Source organism: Vipera ursinii, assembly GCF_947247035.1.
Source record: "Vipera ursinii genome assembly, chromosome: 13".
Classification (NCBI taxonomy): domain Eukaryota; kingdom Metazoa; phylum Chordata; class Lepidosauria; order Squamata; family Viperidae; genus Vipera; species Vipera ursinii.
In genome coordinates, this window is record NC_139526.1 from 15,024,462 (window position 1) to 15,051,495 (window position 27,034).

At 42.2% G+C, this 27,034-nt stretch overlaps 1 protein-coding gene across 1 annotated transcript; it reads left to right on the top strand.

Annotated features, from left to right (window-relative positions):
- Nucleotides 1-25,766, top strand: LOC310646362 (otoancorin-like). Its single transcript, XM_083372768.1, has 21 exons — nucleotides 1-89; nucleotides 1,057-1,196; nucleotides 1,877-2,000; nucleotides 3,183-3,398; nucleotides 3,640-3,807; nucleotides 4,214-4,354; nucleotides 5,130-5,185; nucleotides 6,153-6,270; nucleotides 7,122-7,195; nucleotides 8,296-8,431; nucleotides 9,486-9,676; nucleotides 10,230-10,323; nucleotides 11,868-11,991; nucleotides 12,076-12,263; nucleotides 14,499-14,654; nucleotides 15,885-16,027; nucleotides 17,220-17,356; nucleotides 17,859-17,956; nucleotides 21,697-21,889; nucleotides 23,737-23,827; nucleotides 24,851-25,766. The coding sequence occupies exons 1-20, from the start codon at nucleotides 42-44 to the stop codon at nucleotides 23,802-23,804; spliced, it is 2,613 nt and encodes an 870-aa protein (XP_083228894.1). The 5' UTR covers nucleotides 1-41; the 3' UTR covers nucleotides 23,805-23,827; nucleotides 24,851-25,766.
- Nucleotides 25,767-27,034: the final 1,268 nt, after the last annotated feature.

Consider the following 27,034-nt stretch of genomic DNA (forward strand, 5'->3'; position numbering starts at 1 on the left):
CTTGGGTCAGCGCTGAAAACCTGTGGATTCTCGGGAGGTATATGGTTCACCTCCCCCTGGAAGAAATCAAGAAAATTAACCTGTATGAAGTAAGTAAAAAAAACGCCTGAATATGAAGATAAATTATCGGAGGTCTAAGCAGAAGTGAATCGGGCTTTGCCCATTGACTTTGCTTGCCACAAATTATCTGGGAAGGTTGCAAATAACCCAGGATGCAGTATAACCATTGAAAATATTAATGCTGAAAAGCTGTGGCGGCATAGTGGTTAAAATGCAGTACTGCAGACTAATTCTGCCCACTGCCAGCAGTTCGATCCTGACAGGGTCAAAGTTGACACAGCCTTCCATCCTTCCGAGGTTGGTAAAATGAGGACCCAGATTGTTGGGGGACAAGATGCTGACTCTGTAAACGGCTTAGATAAGGCTGTAAAGCACCGTGAAGCGGTATATAAGTCTACATGCTATTGCTATTGCTATTCTATTCTATTCCATTCCATTCTAATTTCTATTCTATTCTATTCTATTCTATTCTATTCTATTCTATTCTATTCTATTCTATTCTATTCTATTCTATTCTATTCTATTGCCATGGTGATGCAGTGGTTAGAATGTAGTATTGCAGGTTAACTCTGCCCACTGCCAGGAATTCAATCCTGACCAACTCAAAGTTGACTCAGCCTTCCATCCTTCCAAGGTGGGTAAAATGAGGACCCAGATTGTTGGGGGCAAGAGGCAGACTCTGCAAATCACTTAGAGAGGGCTGTAAAGCACTGTGAAGCGGTATGTAAGTCTAAGTGCTATTGCTAAATACATACTGGTTGCTGAGCAACTAAATTTTGATCATGTGACCATGGAGATGCTATGACGGTTGTAACTGAAAGGACCAATCAGTTGTAAGTCACTTTTTCAGCGCTGTTGCAACTACAGTCATCAAATGAATGGTTGTAAGTCAAAGCCTAAGCTGTAGGTACAGTAAAATCAGCATATGAGATTTTAAGAATTTTTCAGTCCATGGCTCAAGGAGGCCCATCTGTCTCCATTGTCTTTCTTGCTTAGATGTGGCTGTTTGTCAGCTACGACAACGCAACCAAGCAACTGGATACGGTGTACGATATCACGCCCAATCTTGCCCAAGCTTTCCTGGAAAGAATCAACGCATCTGGCTTCGATATGAGGAACACGTCAACTTTGTACAGGCAAGCTTTTTCTTTTCCTTTCTGAGGGTTGCATTTTGAAGCGCTGAGCAGTAGTGGAAAGAGTCTAACCTTGGAAGGTGCGGGTTCTCCATCTGGAGATTGTTAAGAAGAGGTTGGAGAAAACCTCTTTTTTTGTGGATGGTTGAGGGAGTCTTTTTTGCACGTTGCGGAAGATTGATCGAGAACAGGGGTCTTCATACTTGGCCCTCTGATGACTTGCGGACTTCAACTCCCAGAATTCCTCAGCCAGGCGGCTGAGGAATTCTGGGAGTCATACTTGGCCCTCTGATGACTTGTGGACTTCAACTCCCAGAATTCCTCAGCCAGGCGTGCCTGGCTGAGGAATTCTGGGAGTTGAAGTCCACAAGTCATCAGAGGGCCAAGTATGAAGACCCCTGGCCTACAAGGTTTTTCTCCTCCTTCCAACTCCTAGATCGTCTTCCAGCTCCATAGTTTCTTCAAAGTTTGGTAAAGTCATCCAACTGATTTGTTCCATGAGGGAAAACATTCAAATTGGTCAAAGCCCTCCGCTTAATGAGCCCTTCTCAGACTGGAATTCAGTTGCCTGAAATAGGCTTAACGAAGATAGTAAAAAAAAGAAAAGACAACATCATTTCTCCAGAGGAAAACGACATCTAGAGAAAGGACAAGGCAACCAACTTCTTCTGTTTCTCACACAGGCTGGGTTTGCTGGTTTGTTTCTACCATGATTTGGCAGAGATGGATTCCATCATGGCTCGGGCGTTGCTTCACCAGATGATGAAATGTCACCAGCTGAGAAGTTTCCAGGCCAACGTGCAGAAGGTAGGCAGAGACTGGGACAACATCACCGATGAGGGCCTTGCAGTGACCTCTTGATTTTGATGATTAGAAGTGATAATAGCACTTTATACTGCACTAGCGAGACCACAACGGGAAAACTACATCCAGTTCTGGTCACGATGTTAGAAAAAAGTGTCGAGATGCTGGAGAGTGTGCAGAGAAGAGCAACAAAGATGATCCATGGTCTGGAAGCTAAATCATAGGATGAACAGGTCAGGGAGCTGGGTATGATTCTAGCTTATCGAAGGGAAGGGATATTGATATTGAGGTGATTATGATCGTTCGAAATTTTAGAAAAATCTTTATGTTTAATTGTTACCTATCAAACTAATAAGAATGGTATTCATTCAAAGTTGGCAAAGAGAATAAGGAGAATCAAGGAGAGAAGCAACCTAGAACTAAGGAGAAACTTCCTGACTGTTAGAACAATTAACCAGTGGAACAAGCTGCCTCCAGAAGCGGTGAATGCTCCAACCCTGGAAGTTTTTAAGAAGAGACTGGACAGCTACATGGTATAGGGTTTCCTGCCTGAGCAGGGGTTTGGACTAGATGACCTTCAAGGTCCCTTCCAACTTTATTATTATTATTATTAGTGGAAGAAGGAAAAAAAATCAGTCAAAGCTATTATGTGGACTTTGGAATATAGAAACTGATTCTTAGTAATTACTTTGTAAATATATGCCCAGACAACATGCTGTTTACCAAATATCAAGATGTTTATGTTTTAAAAAATCAATAAAATATATTTAAAAAAAGAAAAAGGGACATGATAACCGTCTTCCAATACTAGAGGGGCTGTCGCTTAGAAGAGGGGATTGGGGCAGGACAAGAATTAATGGGTGAAAGCTTGTCAAAGAGAGAACCAACCTAGACATATGGATAAATTTTCAGACAGAACAATTAATCAGTGGAAGAGCTTGCCCCCAGAAGTTATGGGTGCTCCATCCTGGAGGTTTTCGAAAACAGATTGGACAAGCATTTGACTGGTATGGTATAAGGCTCCTGCTATGAGGAGGGGTTGGACTAGAAGACCTTCCAGGGTCCCGTCCAACCCTAGGATTCTATGTTCCGTGAAAACCGTGTGTCTGAGCTTCTCGGCATCAGCTTTTCAAAAAGCTGTGCGTTTCGCTGTGACGACCCTTGGTGTTCTTGAAATGGTTCCAGCTGAAGTCCGAACTTCTCAACGTGGCCGTCCAAAACCAGACGTTGAACAACGTTCTCGGCACCCTCTCAGATGCTGTTGTGGGACTGGCAACCAGAGAGCTGGAATCTCTCTCCCCCCGAGCTGTCCACTCCGCCATCTCCACTTTAAACCAAGTCTCCAGATGGGCCAAGAGCCAAACCATCATTCTAGCCGGCAAATACCTGCTTTACGAAAAGGTACGTTTGGTTTTCAAAGGCCTTGGTTTGCTTTTAAGGACAGAAAATCTTTTTGCTGTGGTATTCCTTGTAATGGGGAACGCTATGTTCATTCCTAGCTCTCTGCCCTGTTTGCCAGTTGAGTCCACATCGTGGGCCAGTGGTGATTTACTGAACCGTTTCTTGAATAAGGCCAATTGCCTAGGTTCACACTGTCCTTTCAGCCACAAATCCCGGTTTATGTCTTTGGTTCTCTTGCCAGGCATTGTTGTTTCACAATGTTAGTCAAATGGGGGCTTTGGCGCCTGGCATTGACACCCTGTCCTTCTACAATATGAACCCCAATGAACTATCTCAGGCCATGCAGAGTGTCTTGACACAGCGGGCAATGGATTTGACCCCGACTCAAAGACAAGGAATCTTCCGGAAGGTAAATGCTGGTATTTCTGCGCGGTGGAGAACCTGCGAGTGAGATGGAGACCTCGTAGATTTAGAACCAGAAAGATTTCTTCTCCCTTTCCTTCATTTCACGCAATCTTGTCAAGAGGACTAGCTTCTTAGCATAACTAATTCCGCTCTATTGCAAGGTTTGGATTAACAGAATCTTGCAAGTCTGAAACGATGTCTCCCCCCCACACACCTTTGCAGTCCAAGAAACTAAGGAGGGAGGGTCCCTTCCGAGACGGTTTACCACTTCCCTTTCCTTCTGGGGGCTCAGCTGCCTCTTATCTGACCGTCATCTACCTTGTGTGTCTTCCTCCTGTCTCCCAAGGTAGTTTGCACATGCTATTCCAGGAACTTTTCAAAAGCTTCCCGTTTTTTCCCCCCCTCTACAGCTCCTGGCATCTTCGCCGCTCTCGTCGGTCCTCACTGATCTGCCTAGTGCCTTTTTTACCGAGGTCTCCCTGTTTGATTTATGGAAAGCCGGCGGCCTCAATGCGTCGTTGGTGAAAAATAAAGAGCTGAGGACCAGTCAGGTAATCTGGCAGAGCAGCAAGTGGATGGGTGCCTGATAGTATAGAATAGAGCTGGAAGGGACCTTAGAGGTCATCTAGTCCAGCCCCCTGCTCAAGCAGGAGAACCTATACTGTCTCAGACAGGTGAATGTCCGGTCTCTTAAAAATCTCCAGTGATGGAGCACCCACGATTTCTGGTGCAGAGTTGTTCCACTGGTTGATGACAACCAGGAGGTGGAAGAGAAGGCAAGGCTTTGGGTCAATAGGAGAAGCGGAGGAGGCAATTCTCTCACTCTTTGGCCTCAATCTGGATATTCTCCCAATCCCCGTTGTCAGAGGTATCCCCTAAGGCAGGGGTAGGCAACCTCGGCTCTTTTATGACTCGTGGACTTCAACTCCCAGAATTCCTGAGCCAGCATGAGGGAACTATGGCCGCCTCATGACTCATGGACTTCAACTCCATGCTGAGGGGAAAGAGAGAGGTTTCTAAGCTGAGCCATGCTGGCTCAGGAATTCTGGGAGTTGAAGTCCATGAGTCATAAAAGAGCCGAGGTTGCCTACCCCTGCCCTAAGGGCTCAGAAAAGTCCAAGATGGCACAGCCAACCAGGTAATGGAGGCTTGCCCCCTTTTTAATCAATGTGTGTCACTTGTAAAAGAGGGCAGGGCTTTGATTGCATGGTTACAGTATATGCTGGCTGGGGAATTCTGGGACTTGAAGCCCACCTGTCTTCAAGTTGCCAAAGTCAAAGGGAAATTTGCCGTAGCCTAGAGATCTCTTCTCTCTTTCATTTTCAGGCTTTGTTTCTCTACGAATTATTGTCAAGGAAGACTTCCCTGTCTGATCTCTTAAGGTAAGGAAGCCTCCGTTGGGCTTTAATCCTTGCATTACAGGGAGAATGTAGGCTCCACGTCGAAGTCACCGCTCAGCAGTGCTGGACTATTGAGCGGTGACCTCAACATGAGTCTTCAGTTAGTTTGGATGCTAAAAATTTTCCTCCAGTTTTGTGAGACTAAATGTTCTTAAGAATTCACATTTTACCCAAATGTCCAAGACAAGGGCTGCTGAATTTTTGAACTCTATGTGCCTAGACCTACTGATCTATCTATCTAACTATCATCTATCTATCTATCTATCTATCTATCTATCTATCTATCTATCTATCTATCTATCTATCTACCTACCTACCCACCCATCCAACCATCTATCAACATATATCTGTATCTATCTATCTATCTATCTATCTATCTATCTATCTATCTATCTATCTATCTATCTATCATCTACCTACCCACCCACCCATCCAACCAACCATCTATCAACATATATCTCTATCTATCTATCTATCTATCTATCTATCTATCTATCCATCCTCTATCTATCTATCTATCTATCTATCTATCTATCTATCTATCTATCTATCTATCTATCTACCCACCCACCCACCCATCCAACCATCTATCAACATATCTATCTATCTATCTATCAATCTATCTATCTATCTATCTATCTATCTATCTATCTATCTATCTATCTCATCTCTATCATCTATCCTATCTTCTCTCTGTGTGCGTGTCTCCAGACAGAGGTCGTACAGCTACTACAACACCCATGCTCCTTCACCCATTGGCCAAGCTGGCTGGAAATTAGAGCACTTGTAATAGAACTTTTTGGAAAGACACGAATTGAAAGAGAGGAATTTGATCCTTAGAAAACCTTCTTTTTCAGAGATCAAATGTAATTGAATGAGAGGGAACATTCTTAAGAATTAAATTGGATCTTACACATTCTTACTTTCTTTTTTTTCTCTTTTCCTCCAGAAATGAACAGCTGTTGAAAGGACTGGCCTGCTGGCATATTGAGAATTTGAGTGCAATCACTTTTTTGAACATTTTCCATATATTTGAAAAGCAGCTTCATTTGCTGTCCCCCTTCCAGGTCAAATATGAACATATCCTAATACATTTCTTTTATTTCTAACAGAAGGTTTGTTAAGTATCTGTTTCATGATTTCAGAGGTTCACCTAGGGCAAATTAAATGCAGAGACATTCTTGCAATTTGCATTTTAAGGAGAACACCTTTTAAGGAGAATTGCATTTTAAGGAGATTTCACATTTTGGAAATAGTGTAGTAGAAAAACAGCAAAAACAGCTTCCTCAATTCGGCAGTTCTCTGAATTTGAAAAAAATCTCACTTTTATCTAAGCAAATCCATAAAAGCATAGATGTTAAATTTCATACACATCTGTGTGTGTGTGTGTGTGTGTGTGTGTGTGTGTGTGTGTGTATTACACATTATGAAAGTAACACACCCAAAATGTGTTATTTTGTGGGCATAAATTGCTTGCAAATTGTGTTTAGGGACTCTACAGGGAATGTGCCAAATTTTTTTAAATCACAAATGTGCAGCATAATAATAATAATAATAATAATAATAATAATAATAATAATAATAATAATAATAATAATAATAATAATAATAATAATGAAATAAATAATGATGATGATGATGATGATGATGATGATGATGATGATGATGATGATGTTGGAAGGGACCTTGGAGGTCATCTAGTCCAACCTCCCCCACTCAGGCAGGAAACCCTATACCATTTCAGACAAATGACAAGCATTAATTTGAGATCATACTGACTAAGTGTGAAATTGACTTGACAATGGATTAAAATTACTGATATTACATTGGCATGTGTAGAAAAAAAATAGTCACTCAGGATTACAGCCTTTATGTGTTTTGTTTCTACGTAATCACATTTGGAAAATCCTTTTTGCAGCTCAATTGTCTGGCTTGGAAATTCTGGACCATTTCTGAAGCATCTCTCCCTCCCTCCCTCTTAGCTGTGCTTCCGTAAGCCATTCTTTTTCATTACCTTTCTTTTCTTTTTTTCTCCCACCAGGGGGAAAAACATTATGAAAATTATAGATCTTTATAGTGCCAATTGTAAATGCCATATAGTATCCCAGCCAATATTCAGACGTTTCTTTCACGGTTCCCCCCCCCCCCCAAGAAAGTACCGTATTTCTGATAGCTGCCGTGCCTCCAAATAATGAAAACCCTTTAATTTGATTTTAAATATGACATTTGGCATTTGGATTTGAAAGGACCATATGAAAGACAAAGAATTATTTCATTGTAATCATAAGATAGCCACTAACTATGCGTACAATGAAAGTTACACTTCAAATTCGGTAAATACCTTGAGATGGATTGAGATTTAAACTCAAGGAATGTAGAGATTGTAAAACGTTCTCGCACTAACATTCGAAGTATTATTATCACTAATTGGATTTGAGGCTAAGTGGCCACTTTACTAATTCTTTGGCAGAGACACGATTCAATTTGTTGATGCAACGCTCAGTCGAATATGAATAGCTGGGTGAATTTCACATTCAAATTTATCCATATAACTTAAACGAAAGGCTGCAAGGAATCTACACTCTATGTTTTTATTATTATTATTGAAAAAGATCTTTGATCTCTTTTTTTGGGGGGAGAGCTACAAAATGTTCTCCTTTAAATTGGAAACCATTCTTGGATTTTGCTGTTACCTACGGTGCCCTATGCAAAACATGGGCTTTCTTTTCTGTAGAATCATATTTCAACTGGATCTATAATTTTCATTACCTGTTTAATGCTCACTGTGTAAGGGATTTGTGCCGTGCTGAGTATGTTCAGTTTGAAATTCAGTAGGGATGACTAACTGCAACTTTTTTTGTTTGTTTTTGGTTTCGTATGGGTTTTTTTTGTCTGTCGTTCTCTCTCGCTATCTCTTCCTTTCAGTAAAATGTTATTTAAAAAGTTATATGAGCAGCTGGAGGTACCGGTAAACCTTTTCTGATTCAGCTGCCCTCAGGTGCGTAGGTTAGAGACAGGAGAGAAACAAATGAATCTCCTCCTGTGGAATTTCTGCATTTTCACAAGGTGAACTTTGGAAAACTTTCTCTTAGTGCCGAGTTCCTGGAATCTGTCACGGGATCCCGCTGTGTCCCTTTTCTAATCAGTCTGGGAAAGGTGGACCTGGATCGTCTCGTTTGGAGCGAGCAGAAGAAAAAATCTCTCCTGCGGAAAATCCAGCACTGCTTGGTAAGAACATCCGTGGTTTCAATTCCGAGCCTGTTTCTCCTTCAAGCTGATGTACCACAGTTCGTTTAGCGACCGTTGAATGTTACAAGGGCACTGGGAAAAGTGACTTGTGACCGTTTTGCAAACTCGCCACCTTTGCAGCATTCCCACGGTCACGTGATCAAAATTCAGGTAGCAACAGCAGGAGCACTTAAACTTATATACCGCTTCACGGTGCTTTCCAGCTCTTTCTAAGCAGTTTACGGAGTCAGCCTGTTGCCTCCCCACAACAATCTAGGTCCTCATTTTACCGTCCTCAGAAAGACGGAAGGCTGAGTCAACCTTGAGCCGGTCAGGATTGAACTGCTGGCAGTGAGCAGAGTCAGCCTGCAATACTGCATTCTAACCACTGCGCCACCACGGCTCAGATAGCAATAATGATTGTACTTAGACTTATATACCACTTCACAATGCATTACAGCCCTCTATAAGCAGTTTACAGAGTCAGCCTCTTGCCCCCAACAATCTGGGTCCTCATTTTACCAACCTTGGAAGGACGGAAGGCTGTGTCAACTTTGACCCTGTCAGGATCGAACTGCTGGCAGTGGGCAGAGTCAGCCTGCAACGCTGCATAAATATGAGTCAGATGCTCGGCAACTGACTCATATTTATGACGGTTGCGGTGTCCCGGGGTCACGCGGTCCCTTTTTGCGAACTTCTGACAAGCAAAATCAATGGGGAAGCCAGGTTAAGAACCGTGTTACTAACTTAACAACTGCAGCGATCGACTTGACAACGGTGGCAAGAAAGGTCGTAAAACGGGGCAAAACTCACTTAACAACCGTCTTGCTTAGGAACACAAATGTTGGCTCATTTTTGCTCACAAGTCGAGGACTATCTGTAATGGTATGTGGGAAAGGCCTGGGGAGGCAAAGAGAGGCTGCCTGGGGAATGGCCAAATAAAAGGGAGCAGAGCCCAGAGAGGCCTAGTGGGTGGAGCAAGAAGTTCTGGAGGGACCCACCCTAGCTTCTCCGCTTCTCAATTCAGCTGCTGAATGGATGTGGCTCATTTCAGGAAGATTCGGTGGCGGATGAATATACCGTGGATGTCTTGGGCAATCTCCTTTGCCATTTGCCCCCCGCGGTCATCTGTGAGGGGGTCTCCCCAGAAGTGATGACAGTGATCCTCCACCGATACGGCCAGTGCCCCCATCTCAGCTACGAGCAGAAGATGGGAATTAAGCAGAGACTGATTGAATTGCATGGGTAAGATCTTTGCAGGCTCCCCTCGAGTAACAACAGCCAAAGAAGAGCGTGATGGCTTAATGATGGTTAAAGACGCTGAGGTTGTCAGCTGGAAGGTGGACAGCCCAGTTCTGAGACCTGAGTGCTGCAGGATGGGGTGAGTTCCCATTCCTTGCCTCAGCTCCCGCCCATCTAGCAGTTCAAACGCAGGCAAATGCAAGTAGATAAATAGGTACCACAGCGTTCCGTGTGCCTCAACGTATAGTCATGCTGGCAAAGTGACCATAGAAATTGTCTTCAGACAATGCTGGCTTTCTTGGCCAAGAGGTGGAGATGACGATCAGGCCCCAGAGTTGGATGTGACTGGACAGGGGAGAAATTTTTACCTTTTTATCAAAAAAAAAGCCACTACAAGAAACCCATTTTTTTTCCTAGCCTAAAACTCATTACTCCTTTCACCTTCTCTTCTAACGTGTGAATTCTACCGGTACACACACACACACACACACACACACACACACACACACACACACGGCAAATCCCAACCTTTCTTTTTACAACTTTGCTTTTCCAGCTCCCCAAGAAACTGGACATTTGAAACAATTAAGGACCACCAAGCTTTTATTGTGTTATGGCCAAAGGATGAATTGATTGCCCTGCTGGAAAAGGTATTTGCTCCGCTAAAAAAGCATGGAGAAGTGAAGCACCTATGATTAGCGTGATGTGTAAACTGGGATGGCATTTCTTAGCTTAATCCAGCCACAGAGTTTCTAATGTAGGCAGAATCCCATTTACCTTCTTGATCTCCTGGATGTAAAGTTCAGATAGGAATAAAACGAATACATGAATAAATAAGGAAGAGATTGCTTTGTTAATGACAGAAAGTTGGCATCACAGATGAACACGGATCAACAGTCCTCACTGATTAGGAATCCACAGTTAATAAAATGGGACTCGGAAGAATGGGTGATTGAAGTTACAAGACACAGACCCCAACCCCCCCCCCCTTTAAGTTTGCCTTTAAAGTTTTCCTTAGGAAATCTTATCCTCTTCTCTTTCGTTATGCTCCTAAGGCCGTTTCCCCTACTACTGACTCAAGACACCTCCAGTCATCATTGAAATAAACAGCATAATGGGACCTTGGAGGTCCTCTAGTCGAACCTCCTGCTCAGGCAGGAAAACCTGTACAATTTCAGACAAGCGGCTGTCCAGTCTCTTCTTAAAAACTTCCAGTGTTGCCTACTATAGAAGAATGGACGTTTAAAGTGTCCAATTTAACAGAAATGGCTAAGATTTCTGCTTATCTGAAGGATCATTCTCAAGAAAGATACATTTTGGCCTGGAGAAGATGGATAGATTATATTCAGAATAAATATGGGACTAAAAAGTTCCATCTAGCCCATGAATAAATTTTAGATTGTTATTATTACTAGTAGATTATTATAGTGGAATTTTTATTAATTTTAATTATATTATTATTAGTAGTAGTATTGTTTAATAACTTAGATATTAACTTGTTTATGTTTTTATTATTATGTCTACTTTTATTTTGCATGTATTTATGTTAAAGGGGAGTTAAAGTGCATGATGAACTTGGTTATCTATATAGTTTGTTAATGTTAGATTATGATTATTATATTTGTAAGCCTGTACTCAGCTCTGGAAAGTGGGGGAGGGAGAGGGGGGTGGTTTTGGGTGGGTTGGTTTTGGGGGTTATATTGTAACCTTTATAAAACTTTTTAATAATAATAAAAAAAACTTCCAGTGTTGGAGCATTCACCGCATCTGGAGGCAGCTTGTTCCACTGGTTAATTGTCCTCACTGTCAGGAAGTTTCTCCTTAGTTCCAGGTTGCTTCTCTCCTTGATTAGTTTCCATCCGTTGCTTCTTCTCCTGCCTTCAGGCGCTTTGGAGAATAGCTTGACTCCCTCTTCTTTGGGGCAGCCCCTGAGATATTGCAAGGCTGCTATCATGTCACCCCTGGTCCTTCTTTTCATTCAGCTAGACATTCCCAATTCCTGCAGCCATTCTTACCTTTTAAACCCTGTAACTTTGCCACAAGGATCAGATGATTCTAAGACAAGCTAGAAGGTGCTGGTGAGGAACAGGAGATCCATCTTATTACACCTTCTTCAGGGCCTTCGATCAAAGCAAGAGTGACTTAAAAATCCTCATCGTTTTATTTTATATATTTTTTTCATTCCCTCTTGAAGTTTCCGGACTTCATCTCGGAAATAGCATCCCGACCCATCTCGTCACCCAAGCAGCTTCTCTTGGCTCAGTTTGAATCTCTTTATGCCTCCAGAATTCCAACCCAACCGTCTAATTCAACTTCGGGTAAGCGATTCGCTTAGCTCTGGCAATTTGGGGCCATACGTCAAGGACTAATCTGTATCTTAACATGTTTTTTTCTGTTTCTAGGCTGCGAAGGTGTCATGGCACCCTCTTCGGATGAGATTATAAAATTATCGGAAGCAAACATGTTTTGGTCTGCCCAGGAACTGAGCTGTATGGAAAGCAGAACGTTTGCCCGAACTGTGGAAATCCTTGGCTCAGTCCGTCGTTTTAACGCTTCGCAGCTGGCTGTCTTGAAGGAAAAAGCTAAGCAGGTAATTATAAGAGGGGTCCAGAATGAAAACCAGAAGGATCCATTAGACCTGCCTCTGAGGCTTCCACATGCCCAGTTTATTAGTGGTAATCCTTGATTTACAACCGTTTAGGGGTAGGCAACCTTGGCTCTTTTGTGACTTGTGGACTTCAACTCCCAGAATTCCTGAGCCGGCACGGCTCAGCTTGGAAACCTCTCCCTTTCCCCTCAGCGTGGCTGGCTCAGGAATTCTGGGAATTGAAGTCCACAAATCTTACTAGACCAGGGGTAGGCAACCCTGGCTCTTTTATGACTCGTGGACTTCAACTCTCAGAATTCCTGAGCCGGCGTGGCTCAGCTTGGAAACCTCTCCCTTTCCCCTCAGTGTGGCTGCCTCAGGAATTCTGGAAGTCCACGAGTCATAAAAGAGCCAAGGTTGCCTACCCCTGGTATAGGGTCTCCTGCTTGAGCAGGGGGTTGGACTAGATGACCTCCAAGGTCCCTTCCAACTCTATTCTGAATCTTAATGTCAGGAACAGTCTGGGCAATGACATCATCTTAATCCAACTCACTTTCTCCCATGCTGACCAACTGCTTATCTTTCTGCTCTATCTTGTTCCGTGATGCCACCCATTGTGGGCCATTTGCTAAGCTATGATTAAACTGTAGCTGAGAACAATTTCAGGATCCATTCCATAATCACTCAGATGATTGCAACAGTTTAAGAGAGAGAGAGAGAGAGAGAGAGAGAGAGAGAGAGAGAGAGAGAGAGAGAGAGAGAGAGAGAGAGAGAGAGAGCTCACCAAAGGACACAGAAAGAGAGTTAAATTCATGGGTTTTCTTCCTTAAAAAAATAAATAAACAGACTGGTGCTGTGTCTTTTAATGTATTAAAACCACTCCCTGTTGTTTTTACTTTTTAAAAACTTTGTTTGCTTGTTATGAGATCTTAAATCCAGTTTTCGTTTCTCTATTGCCCTCCTGTTTTATTGCCATTGATTTAGGCTGCAGCTGTACTATAAAAATATTAATGCAATATTATATCCTGGATTGTTAAGCGTACTGGGAGTGACAGGGCCGCCGAGGCAGAGGGTAGAAAAAGAGAGAGAAGTAAATAATGATTTGAAAACGCACACATTAGTCATCATATTATAATGCCCAAGGGGAACAAGTAAATAAATAAAAATCTATAATTCCAGGTAAAGCTTCTTAGGAACACTCATGAAATATATAGCAAGATGGGCAAGCGAAAATGTCCATTAGCTTCCAATCCATAGCTTAAGATGAGAAATAGGTATATAAAATCTTCTACATGCTTGTTCCCGAACGGGAAAAAGATTGCTGGGTGATACAACAGGTTTACTAAGACCGTAGAAATAAATTGCTCCTTTGCCAATTTGCACAAAAGATTTTTTCTTTTCTTTTCTTCGCCCCTGACGTGATTCAGCTTTTGAAATGAAACCACACCCTGGTTCAGGGGGCTTTGTTCAAGTTGGGAGAGGCTGGGGATGATGGGATCCATTCTCCAACACATCAGATTAGTGGAGGCTGTCTAGGCCATGGAGATTTGAGCCTCTCTGCTTAATTGCTTCCCAAGCAGATGTGGTACGGGCAGTCCTCAACTTACGACAATTCGTTTTAGTGACTGTTCAAAGACGACACTGAAAAAACGGGTCTGCTGACTGTTTTTCACGCAACCGTTGCAGCATCTCCATTTCTCACGTGATTAAAATTCAGACACTTGGCAACTGACATGTACTTATGACAGTTGCAGTGTCCTGGGGCATAGAGATGGAAAGGCGTGGAGAAAAACCAGGAAAAAAAATGGGTTTTATTATTTTTTTCCTTTTCCCCCAAAGCCGTTTGGGGGGAAAAAAACGGGGAAAAAATCCATTCCCCCCCCCCCAATTTTTCCAGTTTTTCCCCCCACCAGGTCTTCCCATCTCTACCAGGCGTGTGTGTGTGTGTGTGTGTGTGTGTGTGTGCGTGTGTGTCACATGATCCCCTTTTGCAAACGTCTGATGTGCAAAAGGGGAAGCCAGATTCACTTCACAACTCTGTTACTGACTTAAGAAGAGCAGTGATTACAGTTAATAGCTGGGGAAGGAAGGTTGTAAAACGGGGCGAAGCTCAACAACAGTCTCACTTAGCAACAAAAATATGGTGTTTAATTGTCAGTCCAAAGTCGAGGACTTCCTGTAATGGGTCACGATATGTTTTGTGTGTGTGTGTGTGTGTGTGTGTGTGTTTTTCTAAAGGTTTGGGGTCTGCCTGAACGCTGGAAGAGATACCACATTGTCTCCCTGGGTCACATTGTCACAGCGTTGAACGAGAGTGAAATTGTCGCCCTGGATCTCAGCTCGGTGGACGCCGTCTCAGCCTTGATGCAGCAGACAGCCTGGAATCCATCTCAGGTTAGTAAAAGTTCACACCGAGAGTCCATTGCTAAGAGGGTCCCAAAGAAGCTTTTCCATGAGGCACCTGGACTTCCTCGTTTTTCTTCGAAGACGTTCTGCTTCCCATCCCAGAATCTTCTTCAGCTCTGACTGGCTGGTGGGGAGTGGAAGAGCTGAAGAAGCTTCTGGGATGGGAAGCGAAACGCCTTCAAAGAGAAACAAGGAAGTCCATTGGCCTCGTGGAAAAGCATCATTGGGAACAGACCGAGAATCTCCACAGGCATTGCTAAGGAAGATCTGCTGAGTCTCAATATTGTTGGCTTGTGTGTGTTTCTTAAATCTGTGCGCGTTGTATGTGGGTGAAGGTGAAAGAGTTGAAAATCAGTCCCAAAGGTCCTTTTTTCAGGACCCAACTGGACTTCCTTGTTTTTCTTCGAAGACGTTTCGCTTCTCACCCAAGAAGCTTCTTCAGCTCCGACTGGCTGGTGGGGAATGGAAGGATTTATACTCCTTGCAGACAGCTGGTCATTTGCATCCTTTTAGAAAGTTGTTGAGGCCACTTGGAGGTTTATCTGTGTCCTCAGGGTAGTGCAAATGTGCAAATCCCTGAGACAGAGATAAATCTCCAAATGGCCTTAAGGGCTCTCTGAAAGAATGCAAATGATCTGCAAGGAGGATAAATCCTTCCGTTCCCCACCGTTCAGTCAGAGCTGAAGAAGCTTCTTGGATGAGAAGCAAAACGTCTTCCAAGAAAAACCAAAAAGTCCAGTTGCCTCCTGAAAAAAGCACTTTTGGGACAAACAGGACCTGGAGGACTAAGAATCTCCATAGACAGTTGAAAATTAGGGTGCTGGTTGTTGCCGGCATCCACCGGACTAAATATCCCTCTTCAAAATGTAGCAACTGGGCCACATGACGTGGGCATACCCTTAATGAACAAACGGATCACTCTTACAAATGGCCTTGTCTCTGCCGGTTGCGTTTTATTTATTTTTTTTATTTATTTTATTAAACTTATATAGTTAAGAGAATTCAATTTGGAAAGCAAACTTTTGGAAATCTTTAGGTCCAGCAATGCAACCTTCAGTCTTAGTTCTTCAGCCTTGTACCTCAAATATTCTGGAGGATGCATTTGTGTTGTAAATTATTCTGAGATCAGTTTGCGTAAGGGAATGGTTTTAAGGGGGGGGGCGAAAGGACAAACACAGGGATCTGTGTTGTTGTGATTGTTGCTTACTTTCCCTCCAGGCCAAATCCATTTTGCGAGGCTTTCTGGATGATTCGGGACAAGAGATAGCCAGTCTGAAAAGTTTCGATCTGCTAGCTCTTGATGCCAGCCTTTGCACTCTAAACTCGACCGAGATTGCATCCGTCAAGGCCACCGAATTCAGGTACCCCTCTGCCTTCTCTCATCCGTGAAATGCTTCTAAGAAGGACACGATCGCAAAAGAGGATATTGTCCCTTCAAGAGAATAGTTTGCTTTCTTATGATGTTTCTTACGCACAGTTCTCCGGCTCGCAAAGCGACCGAAATATTATTGCAAGCAAGCTGCAGAACATGGAGGAATAGCTGCCCTCACCAATCGGGACGCTAACGTTGTGCTTAGCCATTAAAAGGCCGACCGACCAAATTCATAAAAATAACTGATTTGAGCAAAAGGTGAACGGTCTTTTGCGGTGTGGTTTCCCATTCCCTGTCTAGATCTGTTGCAGCACGATGTCCTTGCAGTTCAAAGTCTACTTAGAAAGATAGCAGAGTTTGCAAAATTTACCCTGTGTGGAAATGTGTTTGGACACTGCAGAAGACTTTGAAATCTCACAGGCTCTGATTATTTAGTTCTTTATTTTCGCTGACACCTGAAGGGACAAAAACTTCCTACTGGCTGTATCATTAAGCCTCCCTCCCTCCCTCCCTTCTTTCCTTCCTTCCTTCCTTCCTCTCCCTTCCTTCTTTTCTCTCCCTCCCTTCCTGCCCCTCCTACTTTTTTTCTTTCTTTCTTTCTTTCTTTCTTTCTTTCTTTCTTTCTTTCTTTCTTTCTTTCTTTCTTTCTTTTTCTTCCTTCCTTCCTTCCTTCCTTCCTTCCTTCCTCTCCCTTCCTTCTTTTCTCTCCCTCCCTTCCTTCCCCTCCTCCTACTTTTTTTCTTTTTCTTTCTTTCTTTCTTTCTTTCTTTCTTTCTTTCTTTCATTCATTCTTTCTTTCTTTCTTTTTCTTCCTTCCTTCCTTCCTTCCTTCCTTCCTTCCTTCCTTCCTTCCTTCTTTTCTCTCCCTCCCTTCCTTCCCCTCCTCCTACTTTACCTTTCTTTCTTTCTTTCTTTCTTTCTTTCTTTCTTTCTTTCTTTCTTTCTCTTTCTTCCTTCCTTCCTTTTCTCTCCCTACCTTCCTTCCCCTCCTCCTACTTTACCTTCCTTCCTTCCTTCCTTCCTTCCTTCCTTCCTTCCTTCCTTCCTTCCTTCCTTCCTTCCTTCCTTTCTCTTCCTTCCTTCCTTCCCTCCCTCCTTCCTTTCCTTTCTTCTTTCCATCTTTCCTTCCTTCTCCCTACCGACCACGATTGTGATAAGGCGTTCTTTTGCTTTCTCCATAGTGTGGTTTTAGCCAGACTGGGTTCTTTGCCCTGCAGCTCAAGCACTCTGCAAGGCTTTAAAAAGAAAGTCGAATCTGTATTTGGGAATCCCACGAAATGGAACCAGGCAATTTTGCAAGAAATTGGGACTATCGCCGGTAAGGAAGTTACTTAACCGCTCCAAACCATCCTTTGGCCCACAATCCTTCGCAAGTTGCGGGTGCTCCAACACTGGAGGTTTTTAAGAAGAGATTGGACAAGCATTTGTCTGAAATGGTACACGGTCTCCTGCTTGAGCAGGGGGTTGGACTAGAAGACCTCCAAGGTCCCTTCCAACTAATTCACCTTCTGTGCAGCAGCAGCAGCAGAACTCAGAGAAAAATACGGAAGGGGCCCCATTGGAGCCTTGACCTTATTAAAAGCAAAACAGCAAAAATGGGAATCGCACTCATTAAGCACGCACCGTTACTAAAGTTGGTTCCCACTAAGCATTCATTTAATCGCCAGCCCCGTTTTGATTTCCCAGAGGGGCCTGGAATCCTGATTTTAGAATCAAATATGGATCGGCTAAGGGCTGGTGCCCCTCAAATGCTCCAAATTCCGTCTAATCGGCACGGCGTGAAATTGTTTTTCTGATCATTTCTTTCTCTCTCGCGCTAGCTGGCTTAAACGCGAAGGAATGGAGAGCCCTCAATCCCGAATTGATGGCTTATTTCCGGCCCACAGCCATCGCATCCATCCCCAGTGAAATCTTTAAGGTAAGTCAGAAAGCCTTGGTGGAGCAGTGGAGCAGTGGGCTAATGCCTCCTTAAGTAACACCAGCTGTCTGCAATTAGTGCAGGTTCGAGTCCCACCAGGCTCAAGGTTGACTCAGCCTTCCATCCTTCCGAGGTAGGTAAAATGAGGACCCAGATGGTTGGGGGCAATAAGCTGACTTTGTAATAATGCCGCTTGGGGGGGGGGCGAAATCCCTAATAAGCAGGCATATACATAGAATGAAGGCTATTGCTAAGCTTGTAAGCCGCCCTGAGTCTTCGGAGAAGGGCGGGATATAAATGGAATTAAAATAAATAAAATAAATAAAATAAAAGCTTTCTGTTGGGTTTGCTGCCTTCTCCATCTTTTTATTTGAAAGGAAGGAAGAAGAAAAAAAAGAGGTGTGGGGAGGGATGTACGCCCTTGCGTCTGGTTTCATATTTAAGATACCCAGTTTGGTGTAGGGGTTGAAGACGCTGGGCTAGACACCGGGAGACTGTGAGTTCTAGTCCTGTCTTAGGCGTGAAAGCCGGCTGGGTGACTTTGGGCCAGTCTCTCTATCTCAACCCTGGGAAGAAATCAATGTTGTGGTTCCAAAAGTCTTGTCAAGAAAACTGCAGGGATTCATCCGGACAATTGACTTGAAGACATCCAAAATTTACTTGCTATCCCTCCCTCCCTTCCTTCCTTCCTTTCCTCTCTCCCTCCCTCCTTTCTTCCTTCCCTCCCTCCCTCCTTCCTCCCTCCTTCCTTCCTTTCTTTTCAAAATCTTTCCTTCCTTTTCAAAATCAGCCTTCCTTCCTTCCTTCCTCTCTCCCTCCCTCCTTCCTTCCTTCCCTCCCTCTCTCCTTCCTCTCTCCTTCCTTCCTTTCTTTTCAAAATCTTTCCTTCCTTTTCAAAATCAGTCTTCCTTCCTTCCTTCCTTCCCTTCCTCTCTCCCTCTCTCCTTCCTTCCCTCCCTCCCTTCTTCCCTCCCTCCCTTCTTCCTTCCTCCCTCCTCCCTTCCTTTCTTTTCAAAATTTCCTTCCATTTCAAAATCAGTCTCCTTCTTTCCTTCTTTCTTCTTTCCTTCCTTCCTTTTCAAAATTAGTCTTCTTTCTTTCTTTCTTTCTTTCTTTCTTTCTTTCTTTCTTTCTTTCTTTCTTTCTTTCTTTCTTTCTTTCTTTCTTTCTTTCTTTCTTTCTTCTTTCTTTCTTTCTTTCTTTCTTTCTTTCTTTCTTTCTTTCTTTCTTTCTTTCTTTCTCTCTCTTTCTCTGTCTCTCTCTTTCTTGGTCTGTCTCCACAGACTCCGTTTCCTCCCACCACTCCATCATCTCAAGCGAAGTTTTGCAGAGGTTCAAACCCGAACCAGAAGGGGGAAAAGAGAGAGGGATGGATTTATGTCTCATAATTGCTTGCTGCTTTGGGAGACCAAATGTCTTCTGGGAGGAAGAGAAAAAAAAAAGGCAAATTCAACACAAAAGCCAGAGGAACTCTTCGGCTTTGTTGTTAAATGTCACTCTGTTCACATTTGCTGTCATTGTTCTGCAAAACGTGGAAAGATAATGACTGTGCAGTTCTAATCATAGGGTTCGGCTTCCCAAATAGCCATAATCATATGACTATGTTGGGTAGAATATTCTGCACTGGAATTTGGGTGGGGGGGTGGGGGGGAGGGAAGCAACCCTCAGGTAGCTTGAGTCTCTTTATTGTCTGGCTGGTGTCACCATGAAAAGCTCTAAAGTCACCCTTGGCCTGCAGGAATGAAAGCAGATAGATTTTGAAGCTTATAAATGAACAGATTAACAGAGACCTTGGAGTTTTCTGGTCCAACCTCCCTACTCAAACAGGAGACCCTATACCATTTCAGACAGATCTCTTCTTAAAAACTTCCAGTGTTGGAGCATTCACCGCTTCTGGAGGCAGGTTGTTCCACTGGTTAATTGTTCTCACTGTCAGGAAGTTTCTCCTTAGTTCCAGGTTGCTTCTCTCCTTGATGAGTTTCCATCCGTTGCTTCTCGTTCTAATTTCAAGTACTTTGGAGAATAGCTTGACTCCCTCTTCTTTGGGGCAGCCCTTTAGAACACTGAACAGAATAACAGAGTTGGAAGGGAGCTTGGAGGTCTTCTAGTCCAACCCCCTGCTTAAGCAGGAGACTCTTTGCCATTCTGGATAAACGGCTGTTCAATCTATGCTTAAAAACCTCCAGTAATGGAGGACCCACAACTTCTGGAGGCAAGTCGTTCCACTGGTTAATTGTTCTAACTGTCAGGAAGTTTCTCCTTAGTTCCAGGTTGCTTCTCTCCTTGATGAGTTTCCATCCGTTACTTCTCGTTCTAATTTCAAGTACTTTGGAGAATAGCTTGACTCCCTCTTCTTTGGGGCAGCCCCTGAGATACTGGAAGACTGCTATCATGTCAGCCCTAGTTCCTTCTGTTCATTAAATTAGACATACCCAATTCTGCAACCGTTTTTGCAACCGTTTTAGCCTCCAGTCCCCTGATCATCTTTGTTGCTCTTCTCTGCACTCTGCAAAACAGTTGCTGCTCTGGAACAGAAATTGTTGTGATGGGAGAAACAACTCCCTCAATATATATATATATATTTAAAAAAAGGAATAAAATCTCACCAAGCCAAGGAATCAAATTCCATTCGTTTTGGGCCTTCTTGCCTGGAATCTCTTTTTTTTTACGTGGGGATGCCAAGAACTTGTAAGTTTTCAGCATTCCCACAGAAGGTATTGTTAGGTTAGCAAGGGAAAATATTGAGGACTTTTCGATGCTGTAATTTAATCGGAAGTAGAAGCAAGCAATTCTATGCTACGCAGACTTTCCAGCTTTGCATAAATGATGCACCCCTGGTTCTGAAATTCACAATCGGGGTGATTTAATTGGAAATAAATTAATTGGTCCAGACTGTGGGGTTGTTAATTTAGCTGGGTTTTAGATTTACTCTTGGGGCTTGAATTTAATTTGTTTTAATTGTTTTTAATTTTTTGTATTCATGGTTTTAACTGCCCTGTAAACCGCCCTGAGTCCTATGGGAATAGGGCGGTATACAAATCCAATAAAATAAATAAAATAAATAAATAAATAAATAAATAAATAAATAAATAAATAAACATGAACATTTCTGTGTCACCACGCTTTTCAGCTTTGCACATAAATGATGCGTCCTAATTCTGAAATTCACAATCAGTGCCATTTAATAGGACGTAGAAGTGAGGGAACTTTGGTTATTTAAAACTTGGAAATCACAAATATTAAATGTTAAATTTAAATACGAATGGGAAACTACGTAAAAATGGGGAAAAACTCATTAGGACACTGACTGTCTGCAAAGATTGAATGTTAAAAGAACCCAGGATGTGTATAAACTACAAATTATTGATAAATGCAAGGAAGCTGTTTTTATTTAATTGATATAATAAGAATTGTATTAGTTTACTTGTGAGACAGTAAATACTCAGGGGAAAAGAGAGGAAATATTTAATGTAGTAGTTTGAGACTTGTACTAAAGACACTTGTATGTTATTGGATTATCGATTCACTCAGCCGCCACGTTGCTTTTTAAATATTTAAATGTAAAATTAGAAAATCAATAAAAACTTTTTTTAAAAAAAAGAAGTGAGTAATTCTGTGTCATGCATAGAACTGGGGCAAGAGAGATCATAAAATGGGGCAAACCCCACTTAGCGACTGCCTCACTTAGCAACAGAAATTTTAGGCTTGGTGGTGAGGACTACCTGCATTTATTTTCACAGGAACTGTCTCCTGACCAGCTTGCAAACCTTGGCCCTGAAAATGCAGCCAGGGTGACGGATTTGCAGCGCCAACATCTCGATGAAGAGCAGCTTCAGAGTCTCCAACTGGCGCTGGCTGGTGGAAGGAGACGAATCCGAGAAGTACCCTTGAATGAAAGTACAAACAACCCAACATCTGCCCCTCTTCTGAACGGTGAGTTTGCTCGCTTTAAAAGCACCCTTGGATTTGATTGTTAGTATAATTCTTATCGTAATTTCATGGGGTTTTGTGCGGGTTTTTTGCTGCCCAACAGCAAGTGAAAAGAAGGATTAGGGATGTTTTCCAATCTCTCAGGGGCTGCCCCAAAGAAGAAGAAGGAGTCAAGCTATTCTCCAAAGCGCCTGAAGGCAGGATAAGAAGCAAAGGATGGAAACTCATCAAGGAGAGAAGCAACCTGGAACTAAGGAGAAACTTCCTGACAGTTAGAACAATTAATCAGTGGAACAACCTGTCTCCAGGAGCTGTGAATGTTCCAATCCTGGAAGTTTTTAAGAAGAGACTGGACAGCCATTTGTCTGATATGGCATAGGGTTTCCTGCCTGAGCAGGGGGTTGGACTAGAAGACCTCCAAGGTCCCTTCCAACTCTGATGTTCTATTTTTCGATTATTCTGACCGTGGGAAAGCTGGGACGATTGTAAGTGTGAGGATGGGTCCTGAACAATGTCATAATTTGTCATTTTGAAATTACAATGAAGGATTGGAAGTCGAGGACGACTTGTGGAGCATCAGTTATCCACAACCGTTAGTGGTTTAAGAACTGACGTTGATTTTGAGAGGCTTTGACCAATGAGAAGAACGTTGTCGAAGCTAAGATTGCTCCTCGCTATTCGTACCAGCCTTCAAAAGCAGCCAGTTTGTGCCTGTTAGAAATGTGTGTCATAGCTACGATGCTTAACGGTTGGCCCAACTGGGAGGCCATCAATTTCCCTGAGGTCAGGGCTGCTTCCTTCCCCAAGGTTGTTCTCTTGGCACCTCACAGGTGCGGCGTCTATTAAGTTTTCCCTCTGGGTTTTTGGCCGAGCAAAAACAGCTGCAAAGTGACACAACGCTTCATTAATTCCTCTTCACCACAGCTTCTGGGAGTCCGGTGAGTTGGCTTTGCTCCCGCCATTCATTCCCCGGTGGGAAAAGACAGCCATTTCCTGCTCTTGCGAGTGGCTGACCTTTTATTTTATCTGCCAAGGCGAGGTTGTCTCCGCTGACCTCTTGTACAGCTTTAATTCATCAAGGACAGCCTCCCCCATCTGGTTTTGCTGCTGGAGGAACGTTGAAGATTTATTTACCACGGCATCAGGTTAAAAATTCACTGGTTTGAAAGGCTGAGCAGATGTTGATAGTTATGCCTGGCGACTGGGAGGCACAACAGAAATGAGGAGGTGAAGAAATTGGACGTTACAACTGGCCCCTGGTTGTTCCAAGATCTAAGTCAGGGGTCTTCAAACCTGGCCCCTTTATGACTTGTGGACTTCAACTCCCAGAATTTCTCAGCCAGGCTGAGGAATTCTGGGAGTTGAAGTCCACAAGTTATAAAAGGGCCAGGTTTGAAGACCCCTGATCTAAGTGTTCCAATATCTTAAGGGGCTGCCTCAAAGAAGAAGGGGAGTCGATCTATTCTCCAAAGCACCTGAAGGCAGGAGAGGAAGCAATGGATGGAAACGAATCAAGGAGAGAAGCAACCTAGAACTAAGGATAAAATTTCCTAACAGTTCGAACAATTAATCCATGGAACAACCTGCCTCCAGAAGCTGTGAATGCTCCAACGCTGGAAGTTTTTAAGAAGAGACTGGACAGCCATTTGTCTAAAACAGTAAGGGGTTCCTGCTTGAGTAGGGGGTTGAACTAGAAGATCTCTAAGGTCCTTCCAACTCTTTTATTCTGTTCAGTGTTCCAATATCTCAGGGGCTGCCACAAAGAATTCAGGATCTCCTAGTGCTTTAACAACCAAACTACTAACTCTTTGGATCTTCTCTTCACCCCCTACTCTCAATTTCCTTTTCAGGAGCTTCCTTACCTTACAGGTTAAACCTTTGGATGTCTGCTGTTTCAGCCCTTTATCTGGTCTTCTGAATTGACCACTGCTGAAGTATACAGTAAGCCTGTATTGTATTATTATTATTATTATTATTATTATTATTATTATTATTATTATTATTATTATTGTTGTTGTTGTTGTTGTTGTTATTTATTTATTTATTTTTATTTTTATTTTTATTTTTATTCCATTTATATCCCGCCCTTCTACGAAGACTCAGGGCGGCTTACAAGCTTAGCAGTAGCCTTCATTCTATGTATATGCCTGCTTATTAGGGCTTTCGCCCCCCCCCCCAAAGCGGCATTATTACAAAGTCAGCTTATTGCCCCCAACAATCTGGGTCCTCATTTTACCTACCTGGGAAGGATGGAAGGCTGAGTCAACCTTGAGCCTGGTGGGACTCGAACCTGCACTAATGGCAGGCAGCTGGTGTTACTTAAGGAGGCATTAGCCCACTGCTCCACCAAGGCTATTTTTTATTATTATTATTATTATTATTATTATTATTATTATTATTATTATTATTGAAACTCAGTCAACTGAACACTCAAATTGACTGGCACTAAGGGTTGACACGGGTTGCTGCCAGCCTCCTAGGTATCAACCAGGTATCTCCTTAAAATGTAAGATGTTCCGAGTAGCGCAGTTTTTTGTAGCTTTGCTGGAGTTATTGCAGGAAGCTGCAGTTTCTTGATGTGTTTTGCAAAGTTTTTGGACATATTATTATTATTATTAAAAAGACATCACACGTTGTAATTACTGCAAATGATGTTGGCAACCTCTCAAAAGAAAGTTCTTTGAACTTATCTTGATTGCATTGATTGTTGTTTTATGATGTAATGACATATGCACTGGGAACACAGCGGTGGAACAGCAGAATTCAAGAAGGGGTGGTTTACTTCAGATTTAAGAATGGGTGGGAATGTTTTAACAATTGCGGCAAAAACGGCCATAAGATTGGGTGCAACTCACAACCTCCTTGCTTAGCAACTTGAATTCTAGTCCAATTGTGTTCATAAGTCAAGGATTACCTGTATTTATTTATTCCACGTTAATCTTACCTTGATTTTTTTTCCCCCAGAAGTTTCCAGCTGACATGGCAAAGATAAGAGGAATGGCCTTTGGAAAAACCTGCTGAGGTTGGAAGAATTAAAATAATGCCTTCCCCCCCCCCCAACTTGGAATACCTTCAATATTTACAAGCATGTTACATTCGCGGACGCAGCAATGTCTGTTGAAGCGTTGAAAAACTTTGATAAAAGAATATCAATAGCTTTTAGATGAACCTAGAAGAAGACTGTGCAAGCATTACTTGTTTAAAACAGCTCAGTGCAGGAATGTAACTTTGATTCAAATGTATAAATATCAAGTTTTGGAATCAGGAGACTTCCTGTCCAGACTATTGGCAGAATGTAGGAGTAGAAAGAACCACAGAGATGGCCTTGAAAAAAGCAAGGAGAGGCCATTAGCCCCTAAAAGGAAGAATTTAGAGCAACGCCACTCTTCTCATTATTATTTTTATTTGTTCAAGGGTTTTTTTTCCTGGAAAAATATGTTATTTATGTTAGCATCTAATGGATTTAACATTGTTATTTTAACTTGGTTCAATGCAAATAGTCCTCGAGTTACAGCCATTCGTTTAGCGACGATGGCATTGAAAAAAGCAACATACGATCCTCAGACTTATGAGCATTGCAGCGTTCCCAGTCATGTGACCAAAATTATGGGTGCTTGGCAATGCCTGTAGGATGGTTGCAGCATCCCAAGGTCATTTGCGACTTTCTCACAACCAAAGTCAAAAGGGCAACCTAGATTCGCTGAACAGTTGCACAATTTGCTTAGCTTCAGCGATTCGCTTAGTTAACTGCTTAGAACTCCCGATTGTGGTTCTAAGTCAAGGACTGCCTGTAAGTATTCTGCCAATGTGTCCACCTTAATTTTTAGTAAGATAAATATCAAATAAATATAACCTATACAAAGAAAAGCTCCTTTGGGATCCTCCATGTTTGCTAAAAGGTCTGTAGGGGTCCTTGGAGAAAGAGGTTTAACAAACCCTGGTCTATATGAACGGAGATAGTTGCTAATAGTTCTTCTGGGGTGCGCATCAAGCGCGAAGAATCAGGACCACATGATAAATTCCAGTTAAGCTGATTTGTTGCTCATGCTGATAGACAAGGATCTAATCAACTCCTGGTCAGCACTGAATTGACTGGTTGGGGAATTCTGGGAGTTGAAGTCCCTGTCTAAAAGTGGCCAATTTTGAGAAACACTAGAAAAATGGCTCCATCCACCCTCTAAGCACAGAGCTCATTCTGGGCTGCCTCGTCCATTTAGGGCAGGTTTTATGATAGAAGAAGATAGGGCAGATGTTACATGATAGAAGTTAGGTACGTAGATAGATATGTTACGATAGATAGATATAGATAGAAAGATAGACAGAAAGATGTTTGATGATTATAGATCACATAGATATATAGAAGATATAGATATTAATAGAAATAGAAGAGATATAGATGGAGATATAGATGTTAGAAAATACATATATTAGATAGTAGATGGATATAGACAGATGATATATTACCGGTAGATTGATAGATGATTGATAGGTGATATGAGACTGATAGATGATAGACTGATAGATGATAGAACAGAGATGAAATAGATTAGAGCAATTAGAGATAAAGATAGTTGTTTGATAGATGATTATAGATCATATATATAGAAGATATAGATATTAATAGAAATAGATGAGACATAGATGGAGATATAGATGTTAGAAAATACATATATTAGGTAGTAGATGGATATAGACAGATGATAGATTAGATTGATAGATGATTGATAGATGATATGAGACTGATAGATGATTGATGATAGATTGATAGATGATAGAACAGAGATGAAATAGAGCAATTAGAGATAGATGTTTGATAGATGATTATAGATCACATATATAGAAGATATAGATATCAATAGAAATAGATGAGATATAGATGGAGATATAGATGTTAGAAAATACATAGATAGTAGATGGATATACAGATGATAGATTAGATTTGATAGATGATTGATAGATATGAGACTGATAGATGATTGACAATAGATTGATAGATGACAGACAGAACAGAGATGAAATATTTATTTATTTATTTAGTTACATTTATATACCGCCCTATTCCCTGAGGACTCAGGGCGTTTTACAGGGAATTAAAAATCCAACATACAAAAGTTAAGAACCAAATTAAAAATATTAAAATAGATATTA

What these genes read in the sequence shown, in the direction of transcription:
- LOC310646362 (XM_083372768.1), top strand. Translation starts at nt 42, where the DNA reads ATGGTTCACCTCCCCCTGGAAGAAATCAAGAAAATTAACCTGTATGAA. An exon ending in GACAAGGAATCTTCCGGAAG is followed by an intron (nt 3,808 to 4,213) that starts GTAAATGCTGGT and finishes CCCCCTCTACAG; the next exon opens with CTCCTGGCATCTTCGCCGCT. An exon ending in ACCGTCTAATTCAACTTCGG is followed by an intron (nt 11,992 to 12,075) that starts GTAAGCGATTCG and finishes TTCTGTTTCTAG; the next exon opens with GCTGCGAAGGTGTCATGGCA.